At 44.5% G+C, this 19291-nt stretch overlaps 2 protein-coding genes and 2 long non-coding RNA genes across 7 annotated transcripts; 2 read left to right on the top strand and 2 right to left on the bottom strand.

Annotated features, from left to right (window-relative positions):
• Positions 1 to 206: 206 nt before the first annotated feature.
• Positions 207 to 3227, bottom strand: LOC112587898 (histone H3.1). Its single transcript, XM_044938275.2, has one exon. It carries the CDS (start codon positions 695 to 697, stop codon positions 287 to 289), a length of 411 nt encoding a protein of 136 aa, XP_044794210.1. The 5' UTR covers positions 698 to 3227; the 3' UTR covers positions 207 to 286.
• A 69-nt stretch (positions 3228 to 3296) lies between these two features.
• H1-1 (H1.1 linker histone, cluster member) lies at positions 3297 to 4061 on the top strand. Its single transcript, XM_006048028.4, has one exon. It carries the CDS (start codon positions 3361 to 3363, stop codon positions 4006 to 4008), a length of 648 nt encoding a protein of 215 aa, XP_006048090.3. The 5' UTR covers positions 3297 to 3360; the 3' UTR covers positions 4009 to 4061.
• Positions 4062 to 11480: 7419 nt separating this feature from the next.
• LOC112579707 lies at positions 11481 to 15853 on the bottom strand. Its single transcript, XR_003104043.3, has 3 exons — positions 15701 to 15853; positions 15401 to 15466; positions 11481 to 12440 (listed from the first exon to the last, which is right to left on the bottom strand). It is a non-coding gene; the product is annotated as an uncharacterized LOC112579707 (long non-coding RNA).
• On the top strand, positions 14023 to 16016 carry LOC123332265. 4 transcript variants are annotated; one of them, XR_006549099.1, is made up of 4 exons: positions 14023 to 14162; positions 15245 to 15304; positions 15399 to 15570; positions 15849 to 16016. It is a non-coding gene; the product is annotated as an uncharacterized LOC123332265 (long non-coding RNA). The 4 variants fall into 4 exon arrangements; XR_006549100.1 differs by lacking the exon at positions 14023 to 14162 and adding an exon at positions 14384 to 14434; XR_006549098.1 differs by lacking the exon at positions 14023 to 14162 and adding an exon at positions 15020 to 15160.
• Positions 16017 to 19291: the final 3275 nt, after the last annotated feature.

The following is a 19291-nucleotide window of genomic DNA, read 5'->3' as shown; positions in this document are numbered from 1 at the left end:
TCTGCAAATGTCAATCACTCTTCGTGCCTCCGAAACCCTGGTTCTTCATTAAGATATGGGATAACAGTACTAAACAGAAAAGGCCAGTTTGTTCGCATATGCAGGGAATACTGGGGGGGGGGGGGAAAGCACCCATTAAAAGTGAAAGTGACTGTTACTGATGCATATTCTTCCATCCCAAAGCAATATATATTCAACTACTGTAGTTGGTTCGTCTTACAGCCGTTTTACTTGAAAACGTGGGTGGCTCTGAAAAGAGCCTTTGCTTGAAACCTCAGACTGGAATTTATGCTCTCTCCCCGCGGATCCGACGGGCTAGCTGGATGTCCTTGGGCATTATGGTAACGCGCTTGGCGTGAATAGCGCACAAATTGGTGTCCTCGAAAAGTCCCACCAGATAGGCTTCACATGCCTCCTGCAGTGCCATCACCGCCGAACTCTGAAAGCGCAAGTCGGTCTTGAAGTCCTGGGCAATCTCACGCACAAGGCGTTGAAATGGCAGTTTACGGATAAGCAGCTCTGTGGACTTTTGGTAGCGGCGGATCTCGCGCAGGGCCACCGTGCCAGGACGGTAGCGGTGAGGCTTTTTTACACCGCCGGTGGCCGGTGCGCTCTTGCGAGCCGCCTTGGTAGCTAGCTGCTTGCGTGGCGCTTTACCGCCAGTGGATTTACGGGCAGTTTGCTTTGTACGGGCCATAACAAGTAACTACGAAGCAGATATGTCTTATACTAGCTCAAATAAGCCGCCCAGCAGTTTTGCTGTTATTTATAGTACCTAAGGGGTAGTGATTGGGCAGGAGAAAAGTTTGAGTATTACGTTACAGGTTCTGATTAGTCTAGCTTTAAACTTTCCAAAAAGCGTGCAGTTTCATTGGCCGCTTCCTTCTATCCACGGCTCATTTCAACATTTTTTTTAACTTTTGTTATTTTCCACACACGATTTTTCTGTAAATGCAATGCTTTGGGCGTTACCTTTTCGGAAAAATAGACATTCACTTCATTGATATTGTAGTAATGTAGGTTTTCTTAGTCCCCTGAGTGGTGTGGGAATTGAGGGATCTCCATTCCCTGGTCGGTAACCCGATATCGGGTTAGAAATTTCTAAAGCCATTTTACAAAAAAAAGAGAGATCCCTCTGTAAAGCTTAAACTGACCGAGGAACTTCTTTGAAACCTACAAGATGTAACCACAAAAACAGTAAAAAAAAAAAAAAAAAAAAAATCACACTAGCGTTTCCAGAAGTATTTTCTGAAATAAGGCACTTTTTTCTTATGCTCTGACTTTACACTTGGAGCTTTCTGAAACTAGTATTTTCTAAAGTCTAGAATACACTTAGCCTGGTGCAATGCCGGGTAGACAACGGCGGGAGAAGCCACAACGGATCAGAGGAATTTCCCCATGGGAAGCAGGCGATGGACTAAACTCAGTGAATAGATAATGGACCAAAACGAAGACAACTTACTACTGCCAGTGACTGATTTTATTTTTTTTTAAAGCCAAATGTGAACCGCTATACGAAAGCGGCAATCCAGATTCTACCTTTTGATTGGTAGAGTCCATTTTACTTGGTAGCCAGTAAGAATGCATATCTAGCATCCTTCATTTGCATGGAGCAGTCCCCTTTCATTTGAAACTTGTTAAACCGATTAGACACAGGCGGCACAAATAATTCTTTAAACAAGAAATTATTGCGTGCAGTAGTTCCCTTTTAAAAACTTTTGATTAGATGCCACATTTATTACTATAGGAAAGGCTTGTTTATGTCTTTCCAGAAATGCTCATTTATGAAACCTTCCTCTTGGAGGAAGATTGTATACCTGTGTTATAATTGTCCTATAAACTAAGACGCCTAGCTCCAATTGTTCTTATCTCTTCCAAATTATTAGAAATTGCGTAATGGGTTTTGTAAATACAGACTTTAGAAAACGACAGTTAAGAAAGGGTGAAGATGGGCGACTCTCGTGTCTGGACAAACCAATGAGCGCTCAGTCGTGTCGGACTCTGCGACTCCACGGACTGTAGCCCGCCAGGGTCCTCTGTGCCTGGGATTCTCCAGGCAAGAATACTGGAGCAGGTTGCCATTCCCTGTGTCTGGAACCCTTTTATTATTGGCCACAAGGCGGAAACGAGCTCTTAGGTTTTGAGAGTTACTGAGGGAAATTCGGATTGCTAAAACCAGTGCGGACTTGTTTGAAAACCGCAGGCACTCGCGCGGGAATGACTTGTCATTGCTTCACTCTCCCTACTGCTAGGAGATTGCCCAGGGCAGAATTGTGAAAGGGGAGTTTTATTCTCTCAGTAGTTTGATTCGCATTGTGAAGTCGTTTTAGCATTGTTGCTGCTTTTACGGCCACAGGCAAGTTAAAGGGAGAGTGCCCTAAAATATTATCTCGGGGCTGTGTTCTCTCATTTTCATACTAAAGCAACTTTCCCCCCTGCTCCCACATCCTCCCTGGGTGCAATGCTTGTCCGAGCACAGTTTAGTCCACCCAGAGCTTACTTGATGTCTTTCGTGTGCTAGGTTTGCAGCTTGGTATATGTTATGAGGATGAAAGGCGATCCAAAGTTTGTTACGTGCATTGGGCTGTGGAAATAAGTCGCAATTACAGAAATTGCGGGCTAAGCTTTCCACAGGTGCAGCTTGAGTGTCAATTGCAGTGTTAACCTATTCTTTTGTTTCCTACAATTCTCCTTTGTCCCAAATAAACGCACCCTGGTTCAGACCAAGGGCACCCGCGTCTCTTTACCACACATACTCAGCGTTGCCAAGAAAGGAAGTGGCATTAATGAGAACTTTTCCCAAACCTGCAGACCAGGCCTACATACTCTCACTTTCCGCTCTCCCTTTCAGTCATTCAAGATATAACCTTTTGAATTGATTGCAGATTAGAAACTGATATCCCTTGCCAGTGCTTCCTAGAGGCGAGGTTTCAGGTGAAACTCCTTGGATTCTTACGCAATTGCCTTATTTAAAGCTCTTCCTCCCACCCCCAAAAGGAAAAAAAAAAAAAAAAACACTTTTTTTTTTAAAAAGTCGCACCCTTTGATGGTAATGGCCCGGACCCTTCCCTGCGGAGTGGATTATTTCCGTCTCCACTGGGCGACCGGCGTCGGGGTGAGGGGTGGAAAAGGATGCTGTCTGGGTGCCTCGGTGCAAGCGGTAGGAAAGCAGGACCATAGGCCCCAGCAGCCGGCTGCTGCCTTGCGAGACCCAGTCGGGAGGGCAGGGGGCGGGGGGCGGACGCCAGCGCTCACCAATCACAGCGCGGCCCCGCCCTATAAATATCACCAGCCGTAGCCACCCGCGTCTTACTGCCTGGTTGGGTCTAGGGGTTTACTAAGTGTTTCCTTACTTCCGCCATGTCCGAAGTCGCGCTCCCAGCTCCAGCTGCTTCCACTCCCCTTGAGAAATCTTCAGCTGGTAAGAAGGCAAAGAAGCCTGCTAAGGCTGCAGCAGCCGCCAAGAAAAAACCCGCGGGCCCTTCAGTTTCGGAGCTGATTGTGCAAGCTGTTTCCTCCTCCAAGGAGCGCAGCGGTGTGTCCCTGGCCGCGCTGAAGAAGGCGCTGGCGGCCGCTGGCTACGATGTGGAAAAGAATAACAGCCGCATTAAGCTGGGTCTTAAGAGCCTAGTGGGCAAAGGCACCCTGGTGCAGACCAAGGGCACCGGCGCCTCGGGTTCTTTCAAGCTCAACAAGAAAGTAGCCTCCGTGGATGCCAAGCCCACCGCCACAAAGGTGGCAACGAAAACCAAGGTAACAAGCGCTTCTAAGAAGGCCACTGGGGCGGCTGCTGCTAAGAAAGGTGTCAAGACTCCAAAAAAGGCTAAAAAGTCGGTGTTGACAAAGAAGTCCTCTAAGAGTCCTAAGAAGCCTAAGGCTGTGAAGCCTAAGAAAGTAGCCAAGAGCCCTGCCAAAGCCAAGGCTGTGAAACCCAAAGGGGCCAAAGTGAAGATAACCAAGCCAAAGACCGTTGCCAAACCCAAGAAGGCAGCACCCAAGAAGAAGTAAGAGTTCTGGTTGGAAGCTGCTTCCAATAAACCAACGGCTCTTTTAAGAGCCACCAACTTATTTCAGAGAAAGAGCTTTATTACCACACATTTTTTTTTTTTTTTGGCCGTGATGCAAATACAGTATGTGCAAGCCACTCTTTTCTACATCAGAATCTTTTTGAGGCTAAGTCAAACTCACGCTGTAGGGTTAGAAGCTGGTGTTTTTGGCCTCAGACTATTTCCCCAGTCCCATTTTAACCTGAAGCTTACATTTGTAGTTGTATGTCAGAAACAAGCGGGGGAACTTTGGGGGCCTACCCCACAATAGTCCTCAGCTGCACGATTGAGGGCTGGGTCCCTGTGCCATGTGCTCGTTTGTTATTAAAGATTTCTCTGGTTATCTGAGATCAAAGCTGGGACATGGGTTCTTGGGCCATACTGCTATCACTAAGTTGGCTTTTCCCAAAATTGGGTGGCTCTGAAATGCTTTTAAGGTGACCCTGGGAACGACGGTGATCCGCTGGCTAACCCAGCGCTCAGATTGGTGTCTTCGAGTTCACCAGGTAGGCCTCGCAAGCCTCAGGCTGCGCCATTGAGGCCAGGCTCAGCCGACTTACCCCGGGGCCATTTGCAGGTTGTCAGCTAGTTTCCTGCCAGGGTTAGGAGAACTTGGCTGCCCTGGAATTTGAGAGCTAAAGCCCTAAAACTCTTACCGGGTTTCTCTGTTCCTGGAATCAGAACTGCCCAGATTGGATACTAATTGAAATTTCCACTCTGTGCCTAACTAGATAGTATTTCTCCACGTGCAGGGTTTTCAACCCTGGTGTGCTACACCACGTTAAATATTGATATTTGGGGACACTTTTATAAAATTGGCTCTGAAAGCTTTCGAAGTTTTAATTTTGGAATTCAGTTTAATTACTTTTTTCACATCCAAGGGGAAAAAACACAATACCATATGTTGAGCTCGGTTTACTCACTTAAACTTAACAAAACTCAATTAGTTGTAAAACTTTTACATAAAAGGGTGGAATTTTTTTTTAATGTGAATACCAACCACTTAAGTTTTTTTGTACTGCATTTGCTAAGAATTTCCACAGTAAATTTGAATAATATTTTTAGCAGTCAGGGCTTTTTAGTTCTTGGTTTTAATTAACATGGTATTAAGGTTTGTCCTTTAACATGTTATTAATTTTTTGTATCTCCATTATATTTAAATGGTTCCCTTCAATTGTTTTCTACTTTTTTTAATTAAATGGCAGCTAGACTTTCTTCTAGTGGAGGTGATGCAATTCCAGTTGAGCTATTTCAAATCCTGAAAGATGATGCTGTGAAAGTGCTGCACTCAAATATGCCAGCAAATTTGGAAAACTCAGCAGTGGCCACAGGACTGGAAAAGGTCAGTTTTCATTCCAATCCCAAAGCAAGGCAATGCCAAAGAATGCTCAAACTACTGCACAATTGCACTCATCTCACACACTAGTAAAGTAATGCTCAAAATTCTCCAAGCCAGGCTTTAGCAATACGTGAACCGTGAACTTCCTGATGTTCAAGCTGGTTTTAGAAAAGGCAGAGGAACCAGAGATCAAATTGCCAACATCTGCTGGATCATGGAAAAAGCAAGAGAGTTCCAGAAAAACATCTATTTCTGCTTTATTGACTATGCCAAAGCCTTTGACTGTATGGATCACAATAAACTGTGGAAAATTCTGAGAGAGATGGGAATGCCAGACCACATGATCTGCCTCTTGAGAAATCTGTATGCAGGTCAGGAAGCAACAGTTAGAACTGGACATGGAACAACAGACTGGTTCCAAATAGGAAAAAGAGTACGTCAAGGCTGTATATTGTCACCCTGCTTATTTAACTTCTATGCAGAGTACCTCATGAGAAACGCTGGACTGGAAGAAGCACAAGCTGGGATCAAGATTGCCAGGAGAAATATCAATAACCTCAGATATGCAGATGACACCACCCTTATGGCAGAAAGTGAAGAGGAACTCAAAAGCCTCTTGATGAAAGTGAAAGTAGAGAGTGAAAAAGTTGGCTTAAAGCTCAACATTCAGAAAACGAAGATCATGGCATCTGGTGCCATCACTTCATGGGAAATAGATGGGGAAACAGTGGAAACAGTGTCAGACTTTATTTTTGGGGGCTCCAAAATCACTGCAGCCATGAAATTAAAAGATGCTTACTCCTTGGAAGGAAAGTTATGACCAACCTAGATAGCATATTCAAAAGCAGAGACATTACTTTGCCAACAAAGGTCCATCTAGTCAAGGCTATGGTTTTTCCTGTGGTCACGTATGGATGTGAGAGTTGGACTGTGAAGAAGGCTGAGCGCCGAAGAATTGATGCTTTTGAACTGTGGTGTTGGAGAAGACTCTTGAGAGTCCCTTGGACTGCAAGGAGATCCAACCAGTCCATTCTGAAGGAGATCAGCCCTGGGATTTCTCTGGAAGGAATGATGCTAAAGCTGAAACTCCAGTACTTTGGCCACCTCATGCGAAGAGTTGACTCATTGGAAAAGACTCTGATGCTGGGAGGGATTAGGGGCAGGAGGAGAAGGGGACGACAGAGAATGACATGGCTGGATGGCATCACTGACTCGATGGACGTGAGTCTGGGTGAACTCCGGGAGTTGGTGATGGACAGGGAGGCCTGGCGTGCTGCGATTCATGGGGTCGCAAAGAGTCGGACATGACTGAGCGACTGAACTGAACTGAGACTTGCTTCATGTATTGATATTATCATGTGGTTTTTCTCTTTTAATTTGTTCAATGCTTTCTTAAGATGTTGAGCTCTCAAACTCAATGTGGCTGAAAGAATAAACTAGAAGAATGAGATGAGTTTTCCTAAAATGATCATCTATAAGAGAGAAGCAAGTGTGCTATGATGAAGCGGGGGGGGGGGGGGGGGTGTGAATCAGAAGTTTTGTTGTGAAATTTGCAGTCTAAGAGATTTGCCAAGTGGATTAACTGGGTTCAAATGTTGCTGATAGACTGAAGTGATTAGATGCCTGAGAATAGTTCCTTGGTTTAGTGGTATGGATGTCAGTAGTAGCTTTGACAGAGTAGTTTAGGGGAGGATGGAGTTGAATTAAATTGGAGCCATACATTTTGGAATCATTGGTATATGGATGGCATATAAAGTCATGAGACTTGGTGAGGTCACCAAGGGGGTGAATGAGGTGGAGAATATAAAGAACGGTAAAGGATAGAGACCTGGTCCTAACATTTTATCATCCATAAAAATGAATCATTATTCCACCTCTTTGTGCTTCCCTTTGCTTATTTATTGTAAATTAAGCTTTTTGGGCACAAGCCAAGAGGCTTGCCTCTTGGCAAGCACAGAACGTGCCTGCAATTGTGAAGGCAGTTCCATTCTCCCAGCTGTGGAGTTCAGTATTTAAAACTGCTGCTAAACTCTGTTTTAAAAGAGGGAACCTAGCTCAGGGGAGAGACTATCACTGCTGCAGGAGTTCACCTTTACATGGTACAGGTTAGATTAAAACTCCTCAGCAGGTATTCAGTACATGCTGATTCTTTCTTTCTCCATCCTGAGTTTCCAGTCAGTTTCTCTCCATCTTGGAAGCCCCTTTTTATGAGCCCACAATCGTCTCTCATTCTGTCAATACATCTTCACCAATAAACCAGAAGCTTTCTCAAGTGTAGCCAGAGCACCTCAAACCTGTTCCTTCCATAAGGAAGATTTTTAAAAGGTAGAACTCAGAAAGAGATTTTCAGCTAAAGGGGGCCTTCCTAAAGACAACAAGCCGATACTTCTAGAATTCAAGTGAAACAAAGGTGATATTAAAATGTCAGGGTGCAGGACTTCAAGAGCACCTTCAAGAGGACTCCCAAAGGGATGTATTCACTTAGAACAAGGAGAGAAGAAATTATGGAATGAGGATCTTGTGTGTTCCCAGAGTTGTCCAGCAGAGGGAGGCCTCTGGCTGATGGCAGGCTAACAACAGAGAAGGTGATAATTGGAGGCCTTTAATAACCATCATGTTCCCTACTTCTAAGTGACTAGAAACAGGGTTACCCATTAAAAAAAAATTTTTTTTTAACTAGGAAAAGAACTATATTTACTTTTGTATCAAATTTATTTAGAATTTTCTATCAAATCCTAATTTTAAAAACTTTTAAATGTGTTCTTACACTTGTTATCAGATAGGACACATTTAAGTTTCAACTGATTTGAAGGTTTGTAACTTAGCATATTAAAACGCAGAGACATCACTTTGCCTACAAAGATCCGTCTAGTCAAGGCTATGGTTTTTCCAGTAGTCATGTATGGATGTGAGAGTTGAACTATAAAGAAAGCTGAGCGCCAAAGAATTGATGCTTTTGAATTGTGGTATTGGAGAATACTCCTGAGAGTTCCTTAATGCAAGGAGATACGACCAGTCCATCCTAAAGGAAATCAGTCCTGAATATTCATTGGAAGAACTGATGTTGAAGCTGAAACTCCAATACTTTGGCCACCTGATGCAAAGAGCTGACTCATTTGAAAAGCCCCTGATGCTGGGGAAGATTGAAGGCGGGAGGAGAAAGGGAAGACAGGATTGAGACCGTTGGATGGCATCCCCGACTCAATGGACATGAGTGTGAGTAAACTCCAGGAGTTGACGATGGACAGGGAGGCCTGGCGTGCTGCAGTCCATGGGGTCGCAGAGGTGGATATGACTGAGCAACTGAACTGAACTGAACATATAGTTTGGATTACTGCATGAATTACAAAGGTGATGGCTAGTAGAAAGCTTACTAATCTTATGTTTCTCTGTCTTCCAGCTACTAAAACAAAACCCAGTTAAGGCCAAAACTTCATTATCTTACCTCCCATATTTCAGCAAGACATAACAATACATAAATCTGACTGCATGTTGGTGGAGTTCCTATCCATGGCTTTGGTTTTCTCTATAAAAAGGGCAAAAGTCCTGGGTAAAAGCAAGGTCTGATATGGTGGCAAAACAGAAATGAGGAGGAAGGAGAAATCTCTGTTTGCCAAGGCAGAGTATGGGGAGGGGATTGGCTCCCAAACCCAGCAGAAATTCCAGGAGAGACCTCCTCAAAAAGCAACCTTCATCGGAGAAGGCCTGCGCCCTGCATGAAGGGATGCAGACAGAATTTCTTTCCCACACCTCATGGACCACAGGCACTGTGTATGTACTGTGATGTATGAATGAGGGGTGTCATCCTTTGATCCTGGGGTCCCAGTGGAGAGGATCGTAACCAGGAGGTGACAATTTGGACAGTGACAGAAGGGAATAGGATGGGGATGTAAAGCTTCATTCAATTATCTGGTCTCAAGATTTCCAGAGAAATGGGTCTAAGTGGTCCCAGATGTTTCTGGGAGAACTCTGCCCAGTTAGCATCATGCAACTTTCACCCTGCAACTGTGTCACTCCCTGCTTCCCTTGCTTTAGCTTTTACCTGTCCAAATGGTAATCATACAGTCATAGAGCCTTGGATATGGACCTTTAAAGCTCCTTAAAGACAATGCCTTCCAACCCCTCCTGCAGCAGATAAGAAAACACAATAAAATAACTCATACAAGATGCCCAGTAGCTAATAGCAGCTAGTAAACACTTCTAACTATAAAATTTGACATGTTTATAAGGGTTACATTAACTATAATTTTTAAGCACTGCTTATTGTGTTTCCCTAATAACCCCAGGGTACAATATTTCAGAGAAGGCAATGGCACCCCACTCCAGTACTCTTGCCTGGAAAATCCCATGGACGGATTCATAGGCTGCAGTCCATGGGGTTGCTAAGAGTTGGACACGACTAAGCGACTTCACTTTCACTTTTCACTTTCCTGCATTGGAGAAGGAAATGGCAACCCACTCCAGTGTTCTTGCCTGGAGAATCCCAGGGACAGGGGAGCCTGGTGTCTATGGGATCGCATAGAATCGGACACAACTGAAGCGACTTAGCAGCAGCAGCAGCACAATAATATTTAATGTGATCTGTTGGTCACTCAATCATGTCCAACTCTTTGCAATCCCATGAACTGTAGCCCACCAGGCTTCTCTGTCCATTGGAATTCTCCAGGCAACAATACTGGAGAGGGTTGTCATTCCCTTCTCCGGGAAATCTTCTTGACCCAGGGATCGAATCTGAGTCTCCTGTACTTCAGGCAGATTCTTTACCATCTGAGCCACAGGGGCCCTTACAATATTTATATATCTTATTATGTGCAACATAGACTTGTAGAAGGTGTATCTGTCACAACTCCATTCTTTGCTTAGGGCTCCAGGTTCATCATATTATGCACAGCTGCCTAAGGATTTATGCTTATAACATTAAAAAAAAAAAACTCAACAAAATACAGAAGACATATGTGGATAGATATGGCAGGATGGGAGGGAGAGGTGGAGAAGGCACTGGGAAGGAGATGGGAGAGGGCAAACTGATAGGGGTGGGGACAACTCCAGAAGTATAGGAAGAGATTCCACACAACTAAGCCCAAAATAACCTCAGATATGCAGATGACACCACCCTTATGGCAGAAAGTGAAGAGGAACTCAAAAGCCTCTTGATGAAAGTGAAAGTGGAGAGTGAAAAAGTTGGCTTAAAGCTCAACATTCAGGAAACGAAGATCATGGCATCCAGTCCCATCACTTCATGGGAAATAGATGGGGAAACAGTGGAAACAGTGTCAGACTTTATTTTGGGGGGCTCCAAAATCACTGCAGATGGTGACTGCAGCCATGAAATTAAAAGACGCTTACTCCTTGGAAGGAAAGTTATGACCAATCTAGATAGCATATTCAAAAGCAGAGACGTTACTTTGCCAACAAAGGTCCGTCTATCAAGGCTATGGTTTTTCCTGTGGTCATGTATGGATGTGAGAGTTGGACTGTGAAGAAGGCTGAGCGCCGAAGAATTGATGCTTTTGAACTGTGGTGTTGGAGAAGACTCTTCAGAGTCCCTTGGACTGCAAGGAGATCCAACCAGTCCATTCTGAAGATCAGCCCTGGGATTTCTCTGGAAGGAATGATGCTAAAGCTGAAACTCCAGTACTTTGGCCACCTGATGCGAAGAGTTGATTCATTGGAAAAGACTCTGATGCTGGGAGGGATTGGGGGCAGGAGGAGAAGGGGACGACAGAGGATGAGATGGCTGGATAGCATCACTGACTCGGCGGACGTGAGTCTGGGTGAACTCTGGGAGTTGGTGATGGACAGGGAGGCCTGGTGTGCTGCGATTCATGGGGTTGCAAAGAGTCCGACACAACTGAGCGACTGAACTGAACTGAAAGCCCATGAGAGACTGATGACATTAATGTGTAAATGGAATGAGTCCTAAGGCAATGGGGAGTGGTAGGGCCAGAGAGCACATACATTCTGTACCCAACTACAAGGTGTCTGTCCTCCTTCCCAGTCCCCTACCCCTCTATATACTACCAACTAGGCAAGTTCTCAATTCTTAGTAGAAGGCATAACCATTAAAGGTCTTAGACTAGAGAATCACTCACTCATTCAACAAATATTTATCTATTTATTTACTTATTTATTTATTGGCTTGATCTTAGTTCCCCGACCACGGATCTAACCCAGGCCCAAGGTAGTGAAAGCATCGAGTCCTAACCACTGGATCACTAGGGAATTCCCTCAACAAATATTTGCTGTGTATCTACTATGAACTAAGTACTGTAACAGGTACAAAAACAAACACTCTTATTCTCTATTAATTTCTTCATTAGTAAAACGGAGATGTTAATGCCTGATTTACCCATCATTCTAAGCCCAACCCTTTGCAACAGCAGTAAGTAACCTAAAGTTTTTTTTATCAATTTCTCTAAATAGTCCTTCCGGTCTCTGGTAGATGCTGGCATGCCCCAAAGACCCATCCTGATGGCAATGCTCACCTCTGCACCTTCTACTGCTCTGCACTTCTACAAGGTCTCCCTTACCCTGTGGAGTCTTACAGCTCTCAGCCTGCTCTCCTGGTCCTGATCTGCTTTGCCTTGCATATACATATAGACCTTTTCCCTGGTGGCTCAGGCAGTAAAGAATCTGCCTGCAGTGCAGGATACCCAGGTTTTATCCCTGGGTCAGGAAGATCTCCCGGAGAAGGGAATGGCTACCTACTCCAGTATTCTTGCCTGGAGAATTCCAATGGACAGAGGAGCCTGGCTGGCTACACTCCATGGGGTCACAAAGAGTCAGACATGACTGAGCAACTTTCATTTCACTTTCATGACCAAGATATTATGGGAAATCTAGAATTTTCCCTCAACTACACTGAGTGCTGGGAGAATAAAAGAAGATACAACTGGGAATTAAAAGTGGGTATTAGAGAAGACTTCTCTCCAAATCCTTTGGGGGTGATTGTTCTCCAGTGGTGATGCAAATGTAGCTCCTTCCAGTCTGTGGCTTGTCTCTCTCCAGGTCATGGCTCCAAGGATGCCCTGGGGATAGTCTCTGACCCATGGACTCTAAAAAAGATGGAGAACTGTGACTGGCAGTTCTGAAGGGGTACACACCACTTTTGCCTACCTTCTACAAACTAATATTCAGTCATTTGACAAGAAGGGGCTAGCAGGAGTCTAACTTTGAATCCAGGAAGAAGAGGAAAGGGACCATACTTAACAAAAGTTTAAAAATCTCTGACACAGGTGCTTTACTTATTTTCATTGTCTGGTTGTGACCCTTCTCCCCATCCTGCCACATCACAGAGGCCAGCATCAGTTGGTTGGTTTTGAGATATTATGAACCAGTGCAGCACCTCAAACACAGAGCCTACTGATAAAAAGATGTACAAGCCAAATGATTCTGATGATTATGAATCATGTCAATAATAAAAGGTAGTAGCTGAGGTAATTTTTATTTTTGATCTTTGATTTCATTGAAATCCCTTTTATACAGTAAACTACACATAATTTAAATGTACAGCTTGATGAGTTTTGACAAATGTACATTTGCATTTACCACCACCCTAATCAAGGCTTAAAACTGTCAAGATGTTAATTCTCTCCAAGTTGATATATAGCCCAGGGAATTGCCTACAAAGAGGCACAGGGGAACTATCTAAGCTGATGGAAATGTTCTGTGTCTTGATTAAGGTGGTAACTACACATACCGGTCTATAAAACTCATTGACATATAATTAATACAGGTCCATTTTATTGTGTATAAGTTATCCTTCAATAAAGTTGATTTTTTATTATATTATTGGCTGGAATGGAGGTGACAATTATTTTAAGGATAATTAAGCACAATACAACATTAAGAATTGTATAATCAACTCATTATTATGAGTTGTTTATATTGTATAGTTGTTACAATTGTATAATTGTATAATCAACTCATTATTATATATGAAAAAAGGGGATAAACAGTGGCATGATCAATTAAAATTAAAAACAACCTCTAAATTTTATTTTAGCCTATGGTTTTAAAAGCTGCCCTCCTTAACAAAAGCTACCCTTCAACTTTCCAAGTTCCATTATTCTGGTTGTTTCACATTGTCCTCATTTATCAGCTTACCTATCAAGAAAAAGCTATCAGATAAACTCATTCATATGGGGATATAAACATATGTTAAACTTTAGTGAACACTTTAATTTCGAAAGAAAATACTGGTTAGACAAATAAAACTAAAAAGATCAATACTTAATGGTAAGACTACACTTACTGAAACAAGTAAGTGGGAAGAGCTGGTGAACAGGCCCTTTCTAGATTCTCCCTTCTCTCCCTCCCCACCCCAGCACATACCCTGGGCCTTCATACAAATGGGATCACCAACTCGAACCACCTGGTCTAAATTAGGGTTCCTGCTGAGCAGCTAGAGTTAGCTCTCTCTAGTGTCAGTTGCTTATTGTATCTGATTCTTTGCAACCCCATGGACTGTAGCCCACCAGGCTCCTCTATCCATGGGATTCTCCAGGCAAGAACACTGAAGTGGAGTGGGTTGCCATTCCCTTCTCCAGAGGATCTTCCTGACCCAGGGATTAAACCCAGGTCTCCTGCATTGCAGGCAGATTCTTTACCATCTGAGTCACCAGGGAAACCCTGAGGTTAAGGACTATGCTACTTGAATCCTAGGTGACATCATATTGTTATGTCCTATCTCTCACTATGCCACATCAGAGTACCTGGCAGCACTTATTAAGAGTAACTGTTGGAATCTGAAAGTTTACCACTGGGAGGGTGAAAAGGTAAACTGGATGGGAGGGAGGGGAAGGAGAGATGCACACACCTGAGGGAGGAGCACTAGGATTAGATAGGATTTAGATAAATTAGGACTTCCCTGGTGGCTCAGACGGTAAAGCATCTTTCTACAATGTGGGTTGGGAAGATCCCCTGGAGAAGGAAATGGCAATCCACTCTAGTACTATTGCCTGGAAAATCCAATGGACAGAGGAGCCTGGTAGGCTATAGTCTATGGGGTTGCAAAGAGTTGGACACGACTGAGCGACTTCACCTTCAGGTAAATTAGACATATGGCAACAAGGAAAGATCTTACACACATGTTGAAAGGTGTTTGGGAAACATCTTAGAAACAGCATGAGATCACAGTAGCAGAGTCTGCCAGTTCTCCACACTGTGGAAGTATACAGCCTAAATGTTCTTCAACAGAGGGACACTGGAGCACATATGATTTATTCTTTCAATGGGATGGGCTACACTGCCTGTATCTACATAGATAAACAAAATCAATACCACATGGGGAAAAAAGCAAGGGACAGAAGTTTAGATATAAAAGGTCAGTGCTGCAAGACAGCATTTAATATTGCTTTAGTGAAAGTGAAAGTCACTCAATCGTGTGACTCTTTGCGACCCCATGGACTTCCGTGGAATTCTCCAGGCCAGAACACTGGAGTGGGCAGCCTTTCCCTTCTCGAGAGGATCTTCACAACCCAGGGATCGAACCCAGGTCTCCCGAATTGTAGGCAGATTCTTTACCAGCTGAGTCACAAGGGAACACCCAAGGACACCAGGGAGTGCTGGATATTGCTTTTGCTTGACCTTAAAACTTCATGGAAATTATGTCATATCCATCTAATCTTAGGGAAAATACTTTGATATTTTTAACAAAAGCAGTTACTGGGAGAATAGAACCTATCTCCAGAAGCATGGATACCCCTAAGAGAGATAGGTGGTGTTCTTCCCTCAGCGTGTCACCTTTTTATTTCTCTAAAAACAATCTGAAGCAGTAAGTCAAATGTTAGCTTTTAAGAATCTGGGGGTTGGATACGCAGATTTCCACTACTTATTTTTTGTACTTTTCTATTTGAAGTCTTTCACAGGAAAACAAAACAAAACAGTAACTACAAAGCGCGGCTAGAAGGAACTGCAGGTTCATGGACTCCACACCAGCCTCACTCTCGCCCTCCTGCCACCCCCCACCCCAGGACTGTCTTTACTCATCCTGCCTCTTTTCTTGCTGGCAGACCTGGGGTTTCCATCTTCGTCACCTGACGAGCCCACCTGGATCAGCTCCTTTCCCAGAGTTCTCGCCCTCAGAGAGAAATGAAAAAACAATCAGCAGAGACCCCCAAGACGCTTGCTGCGATTCCAGCCTCAGACCCTCACTTTGACAAGGGACGCGGAGTGAACTCTCAGGTGAAAGGATGCTGGGTCTGAGCAAAGAATGCTGGCCAATCAGAGAAGCCGAGAAACAAGTTCTGCGTGGGGTACACTTAGGGCTTGTAAAGTTAGCAGCGGGGGCAGTGGGGGCGGTAACGGTACTCACGGCGGCCAGGGCGGGACCAGCTTTGTGGGCGGGGCTTCTGCGGTGAGCAAAGGTCGGGACCCCACGAGGCGTGCGGGCCCTGGTTCAGAGCTGCGTTGCTTACGCTGGTGACGCTGGAATCCCGCATCGCGAGATTTCCTCTCCTTAGGTTTGTGGCGGAGTCGCGGTAGCGACGCGACTCGACGGGTTTGCCTTCACAGCGGCTCCTTGCTGGTCTCTGCGCATGCGTCTCGTGAACAACCGAATTTCGGGTGTAAGAATCACAAATGAGGAAAGACGAGTCGTCCTTACCAACAAACAAAACATGGAAAACATCTTTTTAAGAAATAAACTCGTGACCTAGTTCTTTCAGAACTTTCCTGAAATACGTCACGGACAGTGGCAGGGAAAGGATATGTAACTTAAACCCCCCTCCTCTCCTCATCCTCATAGAACAGCCCCCACCCGTTCGTGAAATTCGCGGAGTCCTGGACCCCATACAGCGGCCGGCCACCAGAAAATGTGAAATGGAGGCCGCAGCATAAGGGCAACCCCCACGGGTCCTGCCGCCCGCCCTGCTTTAGCTGGGGGAGGACCTTGAACCCCTCCTCCCTCTCAGGACCCGCATCTGGAGAGAAATGAGAGTGCTCTGTGGATTCGGGGAAAGTGGTAAAGTCATCTGTGGCTCATCTGGGAGTGTGATGGGCCTGCGTAAGGCCAAAGTGATGCCTGACGACACCCCCAAGGGAGAAGACCCTTCCGTGTTACCTGCAGAACCTCAGAATGTCAGACCTCTGCCTGAGATCCCCTCCGTTGTATCTACATCCCTTTTTAATTTGGGGCAGACCAAGCTTCCCTAAGTTATTTAAAATATCTCTAGGAATTTGCTTCAACGATTGAGAACCACATTCGTGGGCTGAGTCCCACACAGTGGGCAGAGCCCCACACAGTAGTGAATGTTCTTCTTTGTCGATCACTTGAGTTAATATTTTTGAAGTAGCGGAAGGCCCAGAGAAATAATTGAATTACCCAGGATGCCACAAAGATTAAGTGATGGTGGCCCAAGAATTCTTTTCAGCAAGTCTTAAAAGTATGAAAGGGCTTTGCAATCATTATATAAAAAACAAAAACGCCTGTTTATTTTGTTGTATAGCTAGTGCTTTGTGCCTGAGCATTTCTCACTACAACCTGGGATTATTGCCCACTATTACACTTGAGGAGGTGGAGACCCAGAGAGGTAGTGTCACTTGTTCATTAAAGTTAGAAATTGGACTGGACCCTAGGAAAGTGGATCATTTTATTTTTAAACTTTACCTAATATCTTTAATGGATCCAGGATGTCCAGCAAACTAAAGCAGGAATTCAGGAGTGGTATCAAGATTGGAAAAAAAAAAAGAAAAAATCAAGTCCCATCCTCAGAGAATTTAGGTCTTGGAGAAGAGGGACAGATGGCTAAGATAAAAGTCATGGGAAGGAGAGGGAGCTTTGAAGATTGGAGGCCATGTCTGTGGACTACAGTGTCGAGGCAACGCCTTTGTTGCTAAGTCACTTCAGTCGTGTCCGACTCTGTGTGACCCCATAGACGGCAGCCCACCAGGCTCCCCCGTCCTTGGGATTCTCCAGGCAAGAACACTGGAGTGGGCTGCCATTTCCTTCTCCAATGCATGAAAGTGAAAAGTGAAAGGGAAGTCGCTCAGTCGTGTACGACTCTTCGCAACCCCTTGGACTGCAGCCTACCAGGCTCCTCCGTCCGTGGGATTTTCCAGGCAAGAGTACTGGAGTGGGGTGCCATCACCTAGTTCTTGGAATATCACAGATTGGATCATTTTTACTTGGAAAAAATGGGGAAATCAGGATAAACTCAAGGAGAGGAGATTAGCATAGTCTATGGTCCACAAGCTCATATTAATCAAGGTGCTAATCAACCACTTTCTTGAACAACAATCACTTTGTCTTCCTTATTCCTGGTGAAGAAGGGATGATTTGGGGTGAAGTGCCTAGGTGTCGAACTTCCTGCGTTTTCAGTCCCAGCTGCTGCAAAAGCACTTGTTCCCTCCCTGAGAGTCCCAAAAAACTAGTGCAGAAATTCCATTTCAGGCTGGTAGTGTGAGTGGGCAAGGTTGAGAGAGAAGAATGTGAGGATCAGTTCTCACAGAATCCCAGGCACTGAGGCTGTTGGTGTGGATGAAGAAAGTGTAATTACTGACAGCACTGAGAGCTCTAATAAATCTTGTTTCTGGAAAGAAACCGGCACTGGGTCTGTTGAGGGCTAGTGCCTCAGAATGTCTCTGTATCTCTGTCCCTCCTTAATTTAGATTTTGAGACTTTATGCATCAAGTTTCTTAGGATAAATTGCAAAAATTTCCTAAATTTATCTTATCCCATTGCTCTTTGCAATGTGACTTTGTAGCTTCTCCTTCCATGAAGAACTGGAGTTTAATTTTTTCTGTCTCTTGAATCTGGGTTTGACCAAGTGATTTAACAGATGTAACCCAAGCAGATGGTTGAAAATAGCCTGGCATAGTGCAGCTTGTACACATCTTGATTCTCTCACAACCCTGAAACTCCCATGTTATGAAAGATACTGAGCTCATTGTTGAAGGTTAAAGCGCCCAAGTCAATAGCCTGCCAACTGCCAGACTTGCAGGTGAGGCTATCCCATATCACCCAACACCAGTCAACTTTCCAGTTGATGGAAACACCTGAGAAGACCCAGCAGAATTTAACCCTGACTACAAGAACCACTGGCTGAGCTACAGAATTGTAAGTGAACAAATGGTAGTAGTTTTAAGCAACTAAGTTTTCGGGTGGTTTGATACTCATCAAAAATTGGCACATGCTTAGTGAATGGCCATGAATTAGTCTTCTAGGACAGTGTCAATTCTGCCTGTCCTTCAAGAGAAGCAACCCATGCTGTGTACCAAATCCTGCTGCTGCTGCTGCTGCTGCTAAGTCGCTTCAGTCGTGTCCAACTCTGTGCGACCCCATAGACGGCAGCCCACCAGACTCCCCCATCCCTGGGATTCTCCAGGCAAGAACACTGGAGTGGGTTGCCATTTCCTTCTCCAGTGCAGGAAAGTGAAAAGTGAAAGTGAAGTCGCTGAGTCTTGTCCGACTCTTAGTGACCCCATGGACTGCGGCCCACCAGGCTCCTCCATCCATGGGATTTTCCAGGCAAGAGTACTGGAGTGGGGTACCATTGCCTTCTCCATACCAAATCCTAGATACATCCAGATCCTTGTTCTCTTCCCCCTCTCCCCTCCATTTTTTCCATTTTTATATCCTTCCCTTTCCTACATTAGGAAACAGAAATGAGGATTAATGAAGTGGTCTAGGCTCCCGAGATGTTTTCACTTGGCAGTCTCCATTCCCATCTCCTCAGAAAGATTCTCTAATCTGATTCCCCAGCCCACATCTTAAGGAAAAACTGAGAAAAAAAAATGCAAGATCAAACATACATATGGGGAAGGTGATTTGGAGTGTGCATTCCTTAGAACTAAGAGTATTATTCCTGTATTTTACAGTATTCCATAAAATATGTTAATTTAATCATTTAATATCTAAAGCTATTTACATATTTATATATTGAAAAAGGAAAACAGAGGGGGAGGT

The sequence above is a fragment of the Bubalus bubalis genome, chromosome 2 (genome assembly GCF_019923935.1).
Source record: "Bubalus bubalis isolate 160015118507 breed Murrah chromosome 2, NDDB_SH_1, whole genome shotgun sequence".
Lineage (NCBI taxonomy): Eukaryota > Metazoa > Chordata > Mammalia > Artiodactyla > Bovidae > Bubalus > Bubalus bubalis.
The sequence above is the reverse complement of the archived record's forward strand: the minus strand, read 5'-3'. Positions and strand labels throughout refer to the sequence as shown.